General features: G+C 44.6%; 1 protein-coding gene across 1 annotated transcript; it reads right to left on the bottom strand.

The window, feature by feature from the left end:
- Positions 1–1,691: 1,691 nt before the first annotated feature.
- Positions 1,692–13,888, bottom strand: LOC141197657 (uncharacterized). Its single transcript, XM_073662739.1, has 4 exons — positions 13,769–13,888; positions 13,588–13,685; positions 12,373–12,463; positions 1,692–3,223 (listed from the first exon to the last, which is right to left on the bottom strand). Exons 1-4 carry the CDS (start codon positions 13,851–13,853, stop codon positions 1,779–1,781), a joined length of 1,719 nt encoding a protein of 572 aa, XP_073518840.1. The 5' UTR covers positions 13,854–13,888; the 3' UTR covers positions 1,692–1,778.
- Between the last annotated feature and the right edge of the window lie 4,393 nt (positions 13,889–18,281).

Raw genomic sequence — 18,281 nt, 5'->3', positions numbered from 1 at the left:
TCTAGGTCATGGGTTGCCAGCATGACGTTATACTTACAGTTAGGTCCATATATATTTGGACAGAGACAACATTTTTCTAATTTTGGTTCTAGACATTACCACAATGAATTTTAAACAAAACAATTCAGATGCAGTTGACGTTCAGACTTTCAGCTTTCATTTGAGGGTATCCACATTAAAATTGGATGAAGGGTTTAGGAGTTTCAGCTCCTTAACATGTGCCACCCTGTTTTTAAAGGGACCAAAAATAATTGGACAATTGACTCCAAGGCTATTTCATGGACAAGTGTGGGCAATCCCTTCGTTATGTCATTCTCAATTAAGCAGATAAAAGGCCTGGAGTTGATTTGAGGTGTGGTGCTTGCATTTGGAAGCTTTTACTGTGAAGTAAACATGCGGTCAAAGGAACTCTCCATGCAGGTGAAACAAGCCATCCTTAAGCTGCAAAAGCAGAAAAAACCCATCCGAGAAATTGCTACAATATTAGGAGTGGCAAAATCTACAGTTTGGTACATCCTGAGAAAGAAAGAAAGCACTGGTGAACTCATCAATGGAAAAAGACCTGGGCGCCCACGGAAGACAACAGTGGTGGATGATCGCAGAATAATCTCCATGGTGAAGAGAAACCCCTTCACAACAGCCAACCAAGTGAACAACACTCTCCAGGAGGTAGGCGTATCAATATCCAAATCTACCATAAAGAGAAGACTGCATGAAAGTAAATACAGAGGGTTCACTGCACGGTGCAAGCTACTCATAAGCATCAAGAATAAAAAGCCTAGACTGGACTTTGCTAAAAATCATCTAAAAAAGCCAGCACAGTTCTGGAAGTACATTCTTTGGACAGATGAAACCAAGATCAACCTCTACCAGAATGATGGAAAGAGAAAAGTATGGCGAAGGCGTGGTACAGCTCATGATCCAAAGCATACCACATCATCAGTAAAACACGGCGGAGGCAGTGTGATGGCGCGGGCATGCATGGCTGCCAGTGGCACTGGGTCACTAGTGTTTATTGATGATGTGACACAGGACAGAAGCAGCCGAATGAATTCTGATGTATTCAGAGCCATACTGTGTGCTCAGATCAGCCAAATGCAGCCAAACTGATTGGTTGTTGTTTCATACTACAGATGGACAATGACCCAAAACATAAAGCCAAAGCAACCCAGGAGTTTATTAAAGCAAAGAAGTGGAATATTCTTGAATGGCCAAGTCAGTCACCTGATCTCAACCCAATTGAGCATGCATTTCACTTGTTAAAGACTAAACTTCAGATAGAAAGGCCCACAAACAAACAGCAACTGAAAACCACCGCAGTGAAGGCCTGGCAGAGCATCAAAAAGGAGGAAACACAGCGTCTGGTGATGTCCATGAGTTCAAGACTTCAGGCAGTCATTGCCAACAAAGGATTTTCAACCAAGTACTAGAAATGAACATTTTATTTACAATTATTTAATCTGTCCAATTACTTTTGGTCCCTTTAAAAACAGGGTGGCACATGTTAAGGAGCTGAAACTCCTAAACCCTTCATCCAATTTTAATGTGGATACCCTCAAATGAAAGCTGAAAGTCTGAACTTCAACTGCATCTGAATTGTTTTGTTTAAAATTCATTGTGGTAATGTCTAGAACCAAAATTAGAAAAATGTTGTCTCTGTCCAAATATATATGGACATAACTGTATATTCTATGATATACTGATGCTGATATTGTCCTGGTTATTCGTTTTTTTTTGTTTGTTTTTGGCATTTTTGTAATTTAAAATTATTTAATCTTTCAATAAAAATTTAATTTTGAAAAAGGCTTCTCCCCTGTGTGACTTCCCTGATGTTTATTAAGAGTTGCTTTCCGCGTAAAATATTTCCCACATTCTGAACATGAAAAAGGCTTCTCCTCTGTATGAGTTCTCTGGTGTATAACAAGACCGTATTTCTGTTTAAAATGTTTACCACATTCTGAACATGAAAAAGGCTTCTCCCCTGTGTGACTTCTCTGATGTTTATTAAGAGCTGCTTTTCGTGTAAAATATTTCCCACATTCTGAACATGAAAAAGGCTTCTCCTCTGTATGAGTTATCTGGTGTATAACAAGACCGTATTTCTGTTTAAAATGTTTACCACATTCTGAACATGAAAAAGGCTTCTCCCCTGTGTGACTTCTCTGATGTTTATTAAGAGCTGCTTTTCGTGTAAAATATTTCCCACATTCTGAACATGAAAAAGGCTTCTCCTCTGTATGAGTTATCTGGTGTATAACAAGACTGTATTTCTGTTTAAAATGTTTACCACATTCTGAACATGAAAAAGGCTTCTCCCCTGTATGAGTTCTGTGGTGTTTAACAAGATTGCATTTCTGTTCAAAATGTTTACCACATTCTGAACATGAAAAAGGCTTCACCCCTGTGTGAGTTCTGTGGTGTTTAACAAGACTTGATTTCTGGTTAAAACGTTTCCCACATTCTGAACATGAAAAAGGCTTCTCCCCTGTGTGAGTTCTCTGGTGCCTAACAAAATTTGATTTGTGGTTAAAACATTTCTCACATTCTGAACATGAAAAAGGCTTCTTCTCAGTGTGAATTCTTTGGTGAATAACTAAATTTGATTTCTGGTAAAAACATTTCTCACATTCTGAACAGGAAAAAGGCTTCTCCCCTGTGTGAATTCTCTGGTGACTAACTAAATATGATTTCTGGTAAAAACATTTCTCACATTCTGAACATGAAAATGGGTTCTCCCCTGTGTGAGTTTTCTGGTGCTTAACAACATTGGATTTTTTTGTAAAACATTTCCCACATTCTGAACATGAAAAAGGCTTCTCCCCTGTGTGAGTTCCCTGGTGTTTAACAAGATCTGATTTCTTGTTAAAATATTTCCCACACTTGGAACAAGAAAATCTATTCTCGGCTGTGTGAATTTTTTGATGTTTAGGAAAAGATTTTTCGAGAGGAAAACTATTTCCATATTCTAAAAATGTCTTCTTTGCTTTAGGATCAGTTTGTTTTTTAATGCTTAATTTGTGACTATGATTTTCCTTAGTAGTTGGTAATGAATCAGAAGACAGGACCTGTTTCAAAGAATCAGATGACAAATCTTTGCTGTGAAGGGATGATGGTATATCTGGAGTAATGGCATTCACTTCAATTGTATCCTGTGGGATCTCAAGATCTTCTGATTTAAAAATTGAAGATGTCAGCTGTCCTTCTGATCTCCAGGTACAGTCATCTGCTAAGATAAAAATCTATTATTTTTCAATAAAATATCCTTGGATTTTATTTTTTTAAATTTCTACTTAAACTGTCTATAATAATGGCAAGTTATGTACCATATTTTTCGGACTATAAGACACACCGGACCATAAGACGCACCTAGGTTTTAGAGGAGGAAAATAAAAAAATAAAAATTTGAGCAAAAAATGTGGTCATGATGCACTTTTAAGGGGGAGGGGGGTCTTCTGCTGACACTGGTATAGGGGTAATGTCCCCCAATTCTGAAAATATCACCCATCCTGGTATATATGCCGCCCCCTTCCTTTTATACGTGGTCCCCATCCCCATCCTGGTATGCCTGGCATCCCTCCATCCTGGTATGCATGGCACCCCTCATCCTTATCCTGGTATGCATGGCACCCCTCATACCTATCCTGATATGCATGGCACCCCTCATCCCTGTCCTAGTATGCATGGTACCCCTCATCCCTGTCCTGGTATGCATGGCACCACTAATCCCTATCCTGGTATGCATGGCACCCCTCATCCCTGTCCTGGTATGCATGGCACCCCTCATCCCTGTACTGGTATGCATGGCACCCCTCATCCCTGTCCTGGTATGCATGGCACCCCTAATCCATGTCCTGGTATGCATGGCACCCCTTAACTCTGTCCTAGTATGCATGGTACCCCTCATCCCTGTCCTGGTATGCATGGCACCCCTAATCCCTATCCTGGTATGCATGGCACCCCTCATCCCTGTCCTGGTATGCATGGCACCCCTCATCCCTGTCCTGGTATGCTTGGCACCCCTAATCCCTGTCCTGGTATGCTTGGCACCCCTAATCCCTGTCCTGGTATGCATGGAACCCCTAATCCCTGTCCTGGTATGCATGGCACCCCTAATCCCTATCCTAATATGCATGGCACCCCTAATCCCCATCATGCTGCACATTAAAAAAAAATAAACACTCCTACTCACCTTTCTTCTCTCTCCTTCAGCGCTGCATCCTGTCTGCCTGCACTGATCTCTCCATGTGAGCCGTGCATGACGTCACTGCCATGCACGGCTCACAAGGAGAGATTAGCTGCTGGAAGTCACTGCTTCCCACGCCGGGACTGTGTGCGCGGGGAGCAGTGACTTCACTCTACTTCATAGCCGGCACATAGCGGAGCCGCGCTGCGGCTGCTGGCTATCTCCTGTGCCCACTCATTAAAGGGCATGAATATTCACCCCCTCCCCATGCCCATGGGTGTGGAGAGAGGTTGAATATTCAAGCCCTTTAACAGAGGGCATAGGAGAAAAAAAAAGGAGGAAAAAAGTGCGTCTTATAGTCCGAAAAATACGGTAAATACATTGAATTAATTATTCACCAAGACACTGACATTTCAAAATCTAATAGAAAACCTCATAGGATGAACCAGTAGAGCGTGGTTTTCAACTGTTTGTTCATTCTGCCTCTCAAATATGGAATAAAAAGCCACCAAGTTATGTAGGCATCAATAATACCAATTAAAACTTCTACTCATCTCACAAACAACAAGCCCCACTCAGGTCCATCGTCTGTAATTGGAAAAAAAATCATAGTTACCGGTAACAGGATTTTACAGAGCCCATGACAGCACCACCTGAGAGATGGTATCCGCCCACCCAGGACAGGAAACCTGCTGAATAAAAAAGGCGGTACCTCTCCTCCACATCAGTTTTGTTTTAGAGCATGAGAGGACCTTCAGACAGTATGTTAGTACACAACTACCACCAATAAAACATTTCTCACTATACATCCATATATGGAGAACACCATAAGTGATCAAAAAAGGGGGGGAATATAAGGGTGCTGTCATGGGCTCTGTAAAATCCCGTTAGGTAACTATGATTTTTTTCCCCTTCTCCTACGATAGCACCACCTGAGAGATTTATATAGAACAGACACCTTAGGGATGGATCACCGCTTGCAACACCTTTCTCCCAAAGGATAGATCAGCAGATGAAGAAAGATCAAGCCGGTAATGGTTATAGAAGGTAGAAGGAGATTACCATGTTGCTGCCTTACATATGTTATGAATGGACACTTCCGCCTTCTCAGCCCAGGAGGCTGCACCAGCTCTGTGGAATGGCCCTTCAGGTTCTCTGAAACCGGCACATTACTAGGGAAATATGCTAAGCTAACGGCGTCCCTGATCCATCTAACTATAGTTCCCCTTGTAACTTTAAGTCCCTTACTAGCTCGCTGAAAGGAGACAAATACAGCATCACTTCTCCTCCAAGGCCTTGTTACCTCCAAATACTGAACCAAAACAGTCTAACATCTAGAGTATAAAGCCTCTGCTCCTCTAAATCTTTTGGGTTAGGATACAATGAGGGGAGAATGATCTCCTGTGTTCTGTGGAGGCCACCCTCGGAAAATAGGCCGGGTCTGGTCTTAATGTAACTCCATCTACAGTGACCTGTGTAAAAGGATGATTTACTGACAGAGCTTGTAAGTCACTACCTCTACGGGCTGATGTTAGCGCTATCAGTATCACTGTGTTCAGAGTGAGAGTTCTTTCTGTCACGCTTCCTAAGTGCTCAAATAGGAGACTTAGTCAGGGCTTCCAGGACCAGGTTTAGATCCCAGGGAGGCATTCTCGGGGTAGCAATAGGTCTGGATCTATTGCACGCCTTTTTAAACCTGATAACCCATCTATCTGCTGCCAAATTATAGTTATATAAAGCTCCAAGCGCTGATACTTGCACCTAAAGGGTACTGGTAGCCAACCCCATATCTAAGACCCTTTGAAGAAATTCCAGAATAGCTTTATAGGAATTTTAACCTTAGCTGACTGCGCCGAAATAGATAGGACATGGTCAAAATTCCTACCATAGATCTTAGTCGTCACACTGTTTTTGAGCAGAGTAGTGACTAGACCTGGGGAAAACCCTTCCTGGATTAGTAACGACCTTTCAAACTCCAGGCCATCAAATTCCCAACCTCTGAAGATGGAAGCCTGGGCCTTGCTTGAGGAGATCTGGAGCATCTGGAAGGACCCATGGATCTGACTGGGACATCCTCTTTATCCAGGTGAACCAGGGTCTCTTGGGCCAGAATGGGGCGATTAGTATGACCCTTGCCTGCTCCTCTCGGATCTTCCTCAAAATCGTTGGCATTAACATTAGTGGGGGGAAAGCATAGGCTAGGCCAAAGCTCCAGGGTATTTTTAATGCATCTAATGCATAGGGTCTTTCGTTTGGATTTAAGGAGCAGAAGATCATTGTTTTTCTGTTTCGTTTGTTTGCGAAAAGATCTATTTCTGATTGACCCCAGCAATCCACAATTTGCTGGAATACTGTTGGATTCAGCTCCCATTCGCCCCGATTCCGTATATTCTGACTCAGAGAATCTGATCTTTAGTTTTCTTTGCCTCTTATTTGCAGAGCCGAGAGCATAAATTGATGTTGTTCTGCAAACTGTAGAATCTGATCTTTCACTAACATGAGAGGTCAGGATCTCGTGCCCCCCTGATGATTGACATAGGCGACTGTTGTCCTGTTGTCTGACATAATTCGGATGTGTTGTCCCTGTAGTTGGGAACTGAACTTCATCACTGCATTCTTTACCGCCGACGGCTCCTTCATGTTTTGAGGAGAAGGCTTTCTTGCTGTCCGACCAGATTCCTTGTATTGCACGATCTCCCAGATGTGCTCCCAGCCATCTGAGCCTGAGTCCGCTGTAATTATGTCCCTGACCTGATACGACCAAGGAACTCGCTGTGACAGGTTCTCCCGATCCAGCCACCATGCGATTGAGCTGATGGCTGTATTGGAAAGTGTCATCTTCCTGTCCAAGTGTCCCCTGAGTTGTTTCTCTGCTGCTAGGATATCTTGCTGCAGATATCAGGAGTGTATCGGAGCCCACTGAACTGCTGGGATACATGATGTCATTGTACCTAAAAGAGACATTGCTTGGATGGATTCCTGACTACTCCTGAGGCTAGGGACGTAATTCTGTTTTTCTTGTCTTCTGATAACAGACAAGTCTATCCCTCTGAGTCCAAGATAAGCCCTAAAAAAGACGGAACCTTCCGAGGCTCCAGGCTTGACTTCTCTAGATTCAGTATCCATCCAGGATTGATCAGGCTGGCTCTGACTCTTATCAAGAGAGCATTGAAAACTCGCATTGACCTGCCTACTACCAGGAAGTCGTCCAGATAAGGGACAACTAGAGTATCTTGTTCTCTCAAATGCGCCATGACCTCCAGAATGACCTTCGTAAAGATTCTTGGAGCCATGGAGAGGCCGAAGGGCAGAGCTGTGAACTGAAATTGCCTCACACGATTGATGATCTACACAGCTACTCTCAGATACTGCTGGTATCCTGTATGGATTGGGACGTGGTAATAGGCGTCCTTCAGGTCAAGGACACTCATATAACAACCCGGGAACAACACCTTTATGGCTGATATTATAGATTCCATCTTGAAGGGTCTGTAGATTAGAAAGTTGTTTAGGCTCTTCAAGTTGATTATGGTTCTAAAGGAGCCTTCTGGCTTCTTTATCAGAAACAGGGGCAAATAGAATCCTTTCCCCTGCTCGCTTATTAGTCTCTCTCAGAACCTTCTTTTCCACTAGGTTTAATACCTCTTGCTCCAGGGCTGTTTGCGCTCTGGGCCTCCTGGGAGACGAAATCCTGAAGGTCTGCAGGGGAATGGATCTGAATTCCAGTCTCAGTCCTGTCTTTATAATTCCTAATATCCAGGCACTGGATGTAATTTTTTCCCAGGTAGGCAGGAAGTGGGACAGTCTTCCTCCTACCTGGGGAGGCCCATCACTTAGGGGATTTTCTGTTCTCAGAGGAAGGACCTCCGAACATGAAGCCTCCACTCCTCGTCCTTCCATCTGACCTGGTCTCTGGAAAATGTACCTATGCTATACTTCCTTTTACGAAAGGAAGTCTTGTACTGAGGCATCAACACACTGGAAAACCAGTGTTTCTTATCTGCGGCTTTAAGCAGTATGTCATCCAGAGCTTTGCCAAAAAGAAACTCCCCTTCACACGGGATTGAACACAGTTTCATCTTAGACTGTACATCACCTGACCAGCTCTTGAGCCACAGAGCTATGCGAGCTGCATTGGATAAATTCGCTGATCTGGCGGCCAGCCTTACTGAATCTGCCGACGCATCCGCGAGGAAGGCAGCCGTCCCCTGCATTAGCGGAAGACTGGCCAGGATATTTTCCCTTGGAATGTCCCCTTTAATCTGGTCTTCTAGATGCTGAAACCAGACCATCATTGACCTGGCTGTGTAAGTGGCTGCGACTGCCGGTTTCAATGCTCCCGCTGGTCACTCCCAGGTTCGTTTTAATAAGGTTTCCGCTTTTTTATCAAGAGGATCCTTGAAAGCTCCTAAATCCTCAGACAGCAGGGTGGATTTTTTTTTTAGAGAATTTTGATACTGTCACGTCAATTTTGGGGGTTTTATCTCAACTGGTTGATTCTTCTTCCTCAAACGGGTATCTTCTCTTTGAAGGTGATGGTAACTGCCCTCTCCTATCAGATCTTTTCCATTCCCTGTCGATGAACGATCCTCTCATTGACGGGGAATGTGCGCCTCTTCTTCTGATCAAGACCCCCAAACATGATGTTCTGAACAGTCCTAGAGGTCTTGGTATCGGCTATGCCCATAGTTGTTCTGATGGCTTTAATCAGCTTATCCGTGTTTTGCACTGGAAAACACGGCCTACCTCCTGTATCGCTATCTGAGGAAGATGATGATGATAAGAATGACGAGTAGTTAGGAGAGGAAATAAGACTTCCCCTTGCCCTGGAATACTACAGATTCTTCTGAGTCTGATGTATGACGTTTCAGCTTCCTACTCTTTTTACGTGTAGCCAACGTCTTTAGGGAGTCCCTAACCTCCGTCTGGATTAAAGATTTTAAATCCATAACAAAATTAGGTGTTTCCTCTGATATGGTTTCTTGGATACAACTCTGGCTAAGCTTTTTAGTATAAGTGCTGGGAAAATTAACCCCGCACAGCGCACACTCCTTCTTATTCCTCTTGGTACTACACTTTTTGGGTTTTTCCTAGTTTAAAAAATAAAATACATAGAAAAAATTGACCCATCTACTATGGTGAACTTTCACGTAGATCACTCACCACTCTGCCGTTCAGGGTACCGGAGATTGAGGCTGGATCAATTCATATGCTCGCTCCCGGCTGGAGGTGGTGGACTCGGGACCTGCCCTGCTCCTCCGGCTGGTCTTGCTGCCGCTTGTCCGACTGCCACTGCTGCGGCCTTGAAGGAGCTGCTGTTGCTGCTGCTCTGGTGACTTCTGCTGCTGCTACTCTGGTGAATACAGCTCTTGACGCAGGGAGCGTCACTTCCTGACACGCGCCGTGCGTGTGCTCAGCCCCATGGCCCAGCATTCCGGTGCGCAACGTCAGCAGGGTGCGCCAGAAACTGACATGCGCCCTGCGCATGTGTAGTCCTGGTCCCGGCATTCCAGCACGCTACGTCAGCAGGGCGCATCGCAACCTCTTGACACGTGCCCTGCATGTGCACAGCCCCGGAAGTCCCACTTGCCAGCGCGCTTAGCCACGGGGTGCATAATACCACTGCACTCCCGCGTGTACCCTTGGTGAGCGGATACCCTCTCTCAGGTGGTGCTCTCATGGAAGAAAGGAAAAAAAACAGAGGTTTCCATAAAGGCTCTTGAAAAGCAACATGGCTTCCATAACCCAATCCAGCTATATCCGATCTCCCAAAGTCAAATCTCCCCTCGCTTCTGAGCCTTGCAGTGCGCCCAAAGCACATTTAGCATCTATGTATTTGACATTACTATAGTGAGAAGAACCCACTTAATTGATGGTGTGTGTCTCCTGGAGCACAATCTGGCCACTATGTGTTGGGCAATAAATGGCATAATGGCAATTTTCACTCTCTAACATCAACTGAATGCTAATATCCGGAAAGTGCAGCTAGAATTAAAATAGTCACTACTCCTTTAGATTAATTCCCTGAGGGTTAAAAATTACACAATGGAGCAATGGAGTCACTTTATGTGGATTTCACCGTGCTGCCCTAAGCAGCTCAGTGGTTCGTACTGCAGCCTTGCAGCGCTAGGGTCCTGGGCTCAAATCCCACCAAGGACAACATCTGCAAGGAGTTTGTATGTTCTCCCCGTGTTTCTCTGGTTTCCTCCCACACTTCAAAGACATACTACTGATAGGGAATTTAGATTGTGAGCCCCAATGGGGACAGCGATGATAATGTATGTAAAGCGCTGAGGAATATGTTGGCGCTATATATATATATATATATATATATATATATATATATATATATATATATATATAAGAAAATAAAAATTATTACTGCTCTGGTTTTCTGACATTTTGTCATATTAAGGCTTCTGCAAATGGTGTGTCCCATCTCCTCTGGGATCTGCTCCTGCAACGTCTGCTTCAGTCACCAGGAGCCGCCTTATTCATTCTGCAGGCGGTGCTGGAAATGGAGGAGACGTCAGAACGAGAAGCTCTGGGCGGCGCAGGCTCTGTCCAGCCACTAAGATTAGGGTTGCTGGGACCAGTAGTACCATCCAGTCTGGCAGTATGGGTGTGTGTGCTGTCCAGCTGGAGTAATCTGCTCCCTGCTTCATCCAATCAGAAAGCACCGCACCCTACTAAAGCTGGAAGCATATTGCCGGAAGCTGCCAGTTACAGCCTTGTTCTCCTCTGGTTCAGTCCTCTGTGCTCAGCTCCCGGCTTGTGTGTTTGCTTCCTGTTGTGACCTCGGCCCGTTTACTGACTACTCTTGTGTCTTCTGATTTTGTATTTTCTCTGCCCTCCTGGTTCTGACCCGGCTACCTGACTATTCTTCCCATCTCACTCCACAGAACAGCAGGTAACACCGTGGCCCAAGCCTAGGGGTCTCTGTGTAACTCCAGATCCATGTAGAGGGGGTTAAAGGATGATGAGCAAAACTGTGAGTATAGACAATAACACATCTCCTGAAATGATCAAACTCAACAGTCTTCATCAGTAAGTAGTGAGTAACTAATGGTGAAACCTCTCTGGGGTAATTATAGTATGCGGCTTGGTGGCTCTTGGCCATCTAAATTATTGTAAGGTCTAATAAATATTTTCTATCACATGAGATTCAAGAAAAAATATACTTTTATTAAAGAGAACTATTTATAATAGTGCAGAGCTGAAAAGGTCTTAATTTTAGATCTCGGGCATCTGGGAGAGTCAATGGAGACCTTTTTTTTAAAGGCTACCAGGGAGTTACAGACTGACATAAGTGAGGCCGTACGATCCAAACACAATCAAACTATCATACAGAATGAACCTGGAAAAAATAACTTATTTTTTTATTCCATGTTACATCCTCAATAACAATGTATGTATGAGAGGAGAACTACAAACTAAATAGGAGTCACACTCATTTATGGTGGACCATTGGAGCTACTATGAGTCCTGAGCAGGAGAGTAGAGAAAGTATTAGCGCCCCCATTTCAGGAGAGATTGTGCAGTAATCTGAATTCCTTAGGATTGAAAACATAATGGAATTTATGACGTGGAGTGAATCCATGAAACCAGGGCTGGAGCCACCACATCTCCTGCAGGCGTGAATAAATGTATATTACAGCCATCAGCCACGCACAGCTTAGAGATATATCATGGCACAGGTGTAATGTTTTCTGTATAGTTTATCACAATCTGGTTTGAAGTTAGTCGGTTTTAGAAGAAATTGAAAAGTCAGGTTAAGGGGAAACTCTGCTGTTATTATACAGAAATTCACACTTGGCCTCACTGCACATTTAATGTTGTAGATCATAAAAGTGAAGTTTGGCCAGAAAGACTGGACCTGGTCTTGTAGGGACCATATGAGCACATTCAGCAGCACAGAAGGGAGAGAAGGTAGATTCATCCAATAAGATATCAGGGATCTAGGAAGCCAACAGGGGGTAGGTGGATCCTGCAGGTTGTAAATTATATAGATAAGGGCTTTCAATGCCCAAAATCGTTTGAACAGTTTTGGATGGAGGAGAATGTTTTGGTCTAGAGGCAAAATGGTGATCACACGATTGTGATATGGCCGGACTACACAACCGATAAAGCAGCCACAGCCGGTGACAGAAGAATCTGTGACTTCTCTGCATTTAGTGGTTACTACTCACCTGGGTAGTCATATGTAGGAATCTCCTCCTTACACCGCTCATCACCCCTCACATATGTCTCTGTAGTATTAATATGGGTCAGATCTTCACCCTGAAACAAATATTGTAAAAGTCACAGACAGATGGAGAAGTCACATCTATGATCAGCTCTAATCCTGCCATCTCCACCGTTCTCATTACAATAGTCTATAATATAACCGGGGATGCGTGTCTCTGTCTGAAGCCTCGATAGACTGCGCATGCACGACGCGCAGTCTGGCTCCAGACAGAATCAGGCATCCAGCCGATACAGGTAAGAGGAGTGTGTATGGCTCCGGAGATCACGGTATGCGTAGGCACTGAACGCATGCCGCAATCTCCGGCGCCATACTTACATACTTACCTGATCGGGAGGAGCATTGCCGCGGCGCCTCTCTTCGTCGGAGATGGGGCAGGAGTGAGGCGTCGGATCGGCGCATGCGCATAGCGCTATCCAGCGCCATTTTACTGAAGACACATTTACAGTGTGTGTTCAGCAAAATGGCGCCGGACAGCGCAGTGCTCCGGCGACACATTCTCCCCTGGCCTCCGGCAGAACAGGGTGCAGAAGCGCTGGAGCACAGAGAAGAAAGGCGAGTATAACTGTTTATTTTTTTGTATGTGTGTACAGTGTGAAAGGAATGAGGGGGCCACACATACCAGGATTGGGGGGTGAGGGGACCATGCATACCAGGATTGTGGGATGAGGGGATCATGCATACCAGGATGAGGGGTACCACACATACCAGGATTGCGGGGTGAGGGGACCATGCATACCAGGATTGGGGGGTGAGGGGTACCACGCATACCAGGATTGGGGGTTGAGGGGGTACCATGCATACCAGGTTTGGGGGTGAGGGGTGCCATGCATACCAGGATGTGGGGGTGAGGGGTGACATGCACCCCAGGATTGGGGGTGAGGGGTGCCATGCATACCAGGATTTGGGGGTGAGGAGTGCCATGCATACCAGGATAGGATGGTGGGGACAGGATGGGGGCAGCACAAATACCAGGAGGGGGGCAGCACATACCAGCATGGGAGACCATATACCAATAAAAATGCTCGCCACCTGGGCGTAGAATGGGTTCAATAGCTAGAATAAAACATATAATACTGGTGGATAAAACAAGACTGAGCACAAGACCTTCACAGCTGTCTACACATTATAGATCTCATGACACCTTCTCTCCATCTACCTGATGATCCTGAGGAACATTGGGATCTTCTTGTTTACAGCCCTGTAGAAGAAGAGGACGGGGACATCTCTCTGGTGTTGTCTTCTTACTGGATAGATCTGGAGGAAACACATACAGGGACTGGATTCATTCTTTACATACAGATAATTATAGGCTGTGTGTATTTAGTCCTGTCTGTTACCTGGTGATATGAGGGGCTGGGGAACCTCCATCATGACGTCCTTGTACAGATCTTTGTGTCCTTCTAAATACTCCCACTCCTCCATGGAAAAATAGACAGTGACATCCTGACATCTTATAGCAACCTGACACATAAAATTATACAGTCATTCCTCCGATCCCTTCATAGTGTTACTATATAATGTCCCAGCATTCCCAGCAGTGTCACCTCTCCAGTCAGCAGCTCAATCATCTTGTAGGCGAGTTCTAGGATCTTCTGGTCATTGATGTCCTCATGTATCAGGGGGTGAGGTGGAGGTCCTGTGATTGAGCTCAGGGGTCTTCCCCATCCCTCAGACACAGGGTCCTGACAGCGCTCACTAGAGGTCTTCTTCACTACTGTGTAATCCTGGTTATGGAGAGACACATTAATAACTCTCACTACAGACATTTCCAGAGTCCTCACCTCTCCAGTTCTGTCCATCTGTTATTCCCATAGATAAGAATGATGTAATGTGATGTCATCAGAATCTCTCACCTCTCCAGTAAGCTGGAAGAGGATCTCTACGGTGAGGTGTAATATCCTCTCCAGCATCTTGTTTCTGTCCATATCCATCTTTGATGGGTCAATAAGGATAATTCTCTTATATAGAAGATCTTCACTCAGAGGATCGGATATTGTAGGGACCTGAATGAGAAGATGATGAGCCGATGTAGCATCATAAATATCCTGTGTAATAATACAATTACTGGAGATAATAAGGGGAAATGTGGTGGGCCACTGGGGAGGCGTCAGATGTTGCAGAAGGGCCAGCTCGGGTATGTAGTCTCAAAGGCAGCAGATAATGATGTCACAGTAGTTGAAGTGGGTCGCTGGACCCCTAAACACTTCCCTAGTGTCCACAACAATTGTCAAAAGCGGAAGGTGGCACTTGTGGATGGTATAGGACCTCCCGGGCGGGGGGCACTCCTGTAGTTGTGGTGTCTGGGTGCAAGTTTGGAGTGCCCGTGATGTTTGTGCAATCACAAGCAGGTGAACTTGTAAACATGTCAATTTTACTGAAGGAGGTAACGGGGTACAGTCTCTCTTGAAGGCAAAGTTTACAGTATTTTGTGCATATGAAAGTAATGGTTCTCTCCCCATGAGACAAGCGAGGTTATGGCCTCTCAGGGCGGCTGGAGCAGAGTTCTCTTCACTTGCTAGTAGAGGAAATGCTATGTGTAGTCCAAGAAATATTACACTGATGGAGGAACCTTCACAGATTAGCTCTCCGTGGAAACACACTAAAGTGTGGGTGTGCTCACAGTTTTTAGCCCACCGTTCCCTTTCACAGGGGGTAGGTTTAAACAAAAAGTCGGTGGTGTGGCAGCCACGTGGATCTGGTCCGGCTAGAAGCAAACAGTATAACCAGCGTGCAGGAGAGAGAGCACACAAACAGCGTTATCTCTCCTGACTGGAAGAGGCTTGTCTTTTGTGAAGGAGATTATGTGGAGAAAAATGTCCCCCCAGCGTGGACTGGCATGGAAACTCTTCTGTGAGAAATAGTGTCTGTCTCCTGTATCTTCATTAGGCAGCTTGAACCGCCCACTACTGATTTGTACCAGTGCTCAGTCAGTGTGCGAGCCCTGAGCTGGGAGACTCCTCACAGACATTTCTATGGCAGCTTATTGTGAGGAGAATCACTTACCTTTCATATACACACATTGGCCAGTAGATGGCAGGAAAGTCCAATTTACAATGCAATGTATTATATCTCCTAACTCACAGTGCCCACACTGGAACAAGTCTACTATCACACTACAACGGTCTCATTTAGCAGCAGTAGAACGGGTACCGGGATGCCACAGAAACATATGAGGAGATATATTATTTTACAGTACCGTATTTTTCGGACTATAAGATGCACCTAGGTTTTAGAGGAGGAAAATAGAAAAAAAAATGTAAGCAAAAAATGTGTTGACATTGCTGACACTGGCATAGGGGTAATGTCCCCCAATTCTGACAATATCCCCCAACCTGGTATATGTGCCCCCCCCCTTCCTTTTATACGTGGCCCCCATCCCTGTCCTGGTATGCCTGGCATCCCTCCATCCTGGTATGAATGGCACCCCTCATGCTTATCCTGCATGACACTCCTCATACCTATACTGGTATGCATGGCACCCCCAATCCCTGTCCTGGTATGCATGGCACCCCTCATCCCTGTCTGGTATGCATGGCACCCTACATCCTTGTCCTGGTATGCATGGCACCCCTCATCCCTGTCTGGTATGCATGGCACCCTACATCCTTGTCCTGGTATGCATGGCACCCTACATCCTTGTCCTGGTATGCATGGCACCCTACATCCTTGTCCTGGTATGCATGGCACCCCTCATCCCTGTCTGGTATGCATGGCACCCTACATCCTTGTCCTGGTATGCATGGCACCCTACATCCCTGTCCTGGTATGTCCATGGGCGTGGGGAGCAGTGAATATTCATTTTCTTTAGCAGCGGGGACAGTGTAGGCTGCAGCAGGCGGCGGCTGCCTCCTGTGCCCCGCTCCTCCGCCGCTACCGCTCCCCCCACACATCATATATATACACCCCCATCCCCCAACATTCGGACTATAAGACGCACACCCATTTTCCTCCAAAATTTGAGGAAAAAAGTGGTCTTATAGTCCGAAACATACGGTATTTAGTTTTCTTCTCTACATCTACTAATAAAACCTATATATTTTAGGCCACAGACAACAAGCAGTTTCTTTCTTGGAGTCAGCAGCTGAACACGTTTTTCAAAGACTCATCTTCCTTATTGCTAATTCTCATCTTTTACCAACACTGGAATGGACATTATCAGTACTGCAGGAGATATTCATTACACGTAACATGAGGAATAACTACTTCATCATGAGGACGACATCTTCTACTACGGCTCTAGAAACATATTTGGCCAGAGTCCGTCACTGACTACATCACCACTGGTCGTCTATATGAATGTTTCCCGTGTTCCCTGAACTGTAATCTTGTATCACGTTAGATCTCACGTCTGATTCACACACAGAAGTTTGAGGCTTTGACACATTGTAAAGTTTTTAATATTATACAGAGTAGGACTATCCTGAATACGTTCATCTTGCCATGGTGGGATAGCTTTCATGCTATTTTTGATCAAGAACAGTGTTACTAAGAACTCTATTTTATTTAAAAGCACTTTTGCTTTTTATTTATTTATTTACAGAAGGGTTTATGATCAGTTTTCTTCTTGTAGTTTTTTTTTGATTAATGGCCATAGTAAACATGCGTCTATGTGCTGCATGGATACCAACTTAAACCAAGCTCAAATTCTTGTTTTTCTCATGGGCACCATAATGGCCGGGTGGGCTGCCGCTATGGATGATACGCCTCTAACTATACAACTACGATGTAGTAAAAATCTCAAAGGTTCTGGATTTATTAGTATCTGCACCAAGAATGGGGCTAAGTGAGTATTTATTAATCAGCCCTGGGGTAGTCGGTGGAGTGGATGAAACCATATTGTGGGTGTAGGGGGCAGTACTGTGGGAAAACCTCCCTAAAGTAAAATCTTAAACATTTATTAAATATATGCATTAAAAACTGGACTAACAACACATATGTTCTTAAAACTAGCAAAATTACAAGCTGAATGGCTTGTTGTGGATGTATATAAACAGATCTAAACAATGATGCTGCTAAATAATTGATACAGTCACTACCTTACCCTATCCTGTACCTAAACAAAGCTGATACTGCCTAGCCGACGAGGTTGGCACCCTCTACAATGGTGCCCCCCATTGTGATCCCTTGCTGTCTTTGTAAGTTTGCCCACTGACAAAGACATGAACAGTCTATAATTTTAAGGGTAGGTTAATTTTAACATTGAGAGATAGAATATCCCCCCCCCCCAAAAAAAAAAGTCAAGAAAATCACATTGTATAAATTAAATAAATTTATTTGCATTTTGCAGTAAGAAATAAGTATTTGATCCCCTACAAACCATTATGAGTTCTGGCTCCTACAGACCAGTTAGACGCTCCTAATCAACTCGTTACCTGCATTAAAGACAGCTGTCTTACATAGTCACCTGTATAAAATACTCCTGTCCACAGACTCAATTAATCAGTCAGACTCTAACCTCTACAACATGGGCCAGACCAACAAGCTTTCTAAGGATGTCAGGGACAAGATCATAGACCTGCACAAAGCTGGAATGGGCTACAAAACCATAAGTAAGACTCTGGGTAAGAAGGAGACAACTGTTGGTGCAATAGTAAGAAAATGGAAGAAATACAAAATGACTGTCAATCGACATCTATCTGGGGCACCATTCAAAATCTCACCTCGTGGGGTATCCTTGATCATGAGGAAGGTGAGAGATCAGCCTAAAACTACACAGGGGAACTTGTTAATGATCTCAAGGCAGCTGGGACCAAAGTCACCAAGAAAACCATTGGTAACACATTATGCCTTAAAGGTTTAAAATCCAGCAGTGCCCGTAAGGTCCCCCTGCTCAAGAAGGCACATGGCAAA

Source organism: Phyllobates terribilis, unplaced genomic scaffold (genome assembly GCF_046119375.1).
Source record: "Phyllobates terribilis strain yellow unplaced genomic scaffold, ASM4611937v1 Scaffold_85__1_contigs__length_6476398, whole genome shotgun sequence".
Taxonomy (NCBI): Eukaryota; Metazoa; Chordata; class Amphibia; order Anura; family Dendrobatidae; genus Phyllobates; species Phyllobates terribilis.
This window is presented reverse-complemented; position numbering and strand designations above follow the sequence as displayed.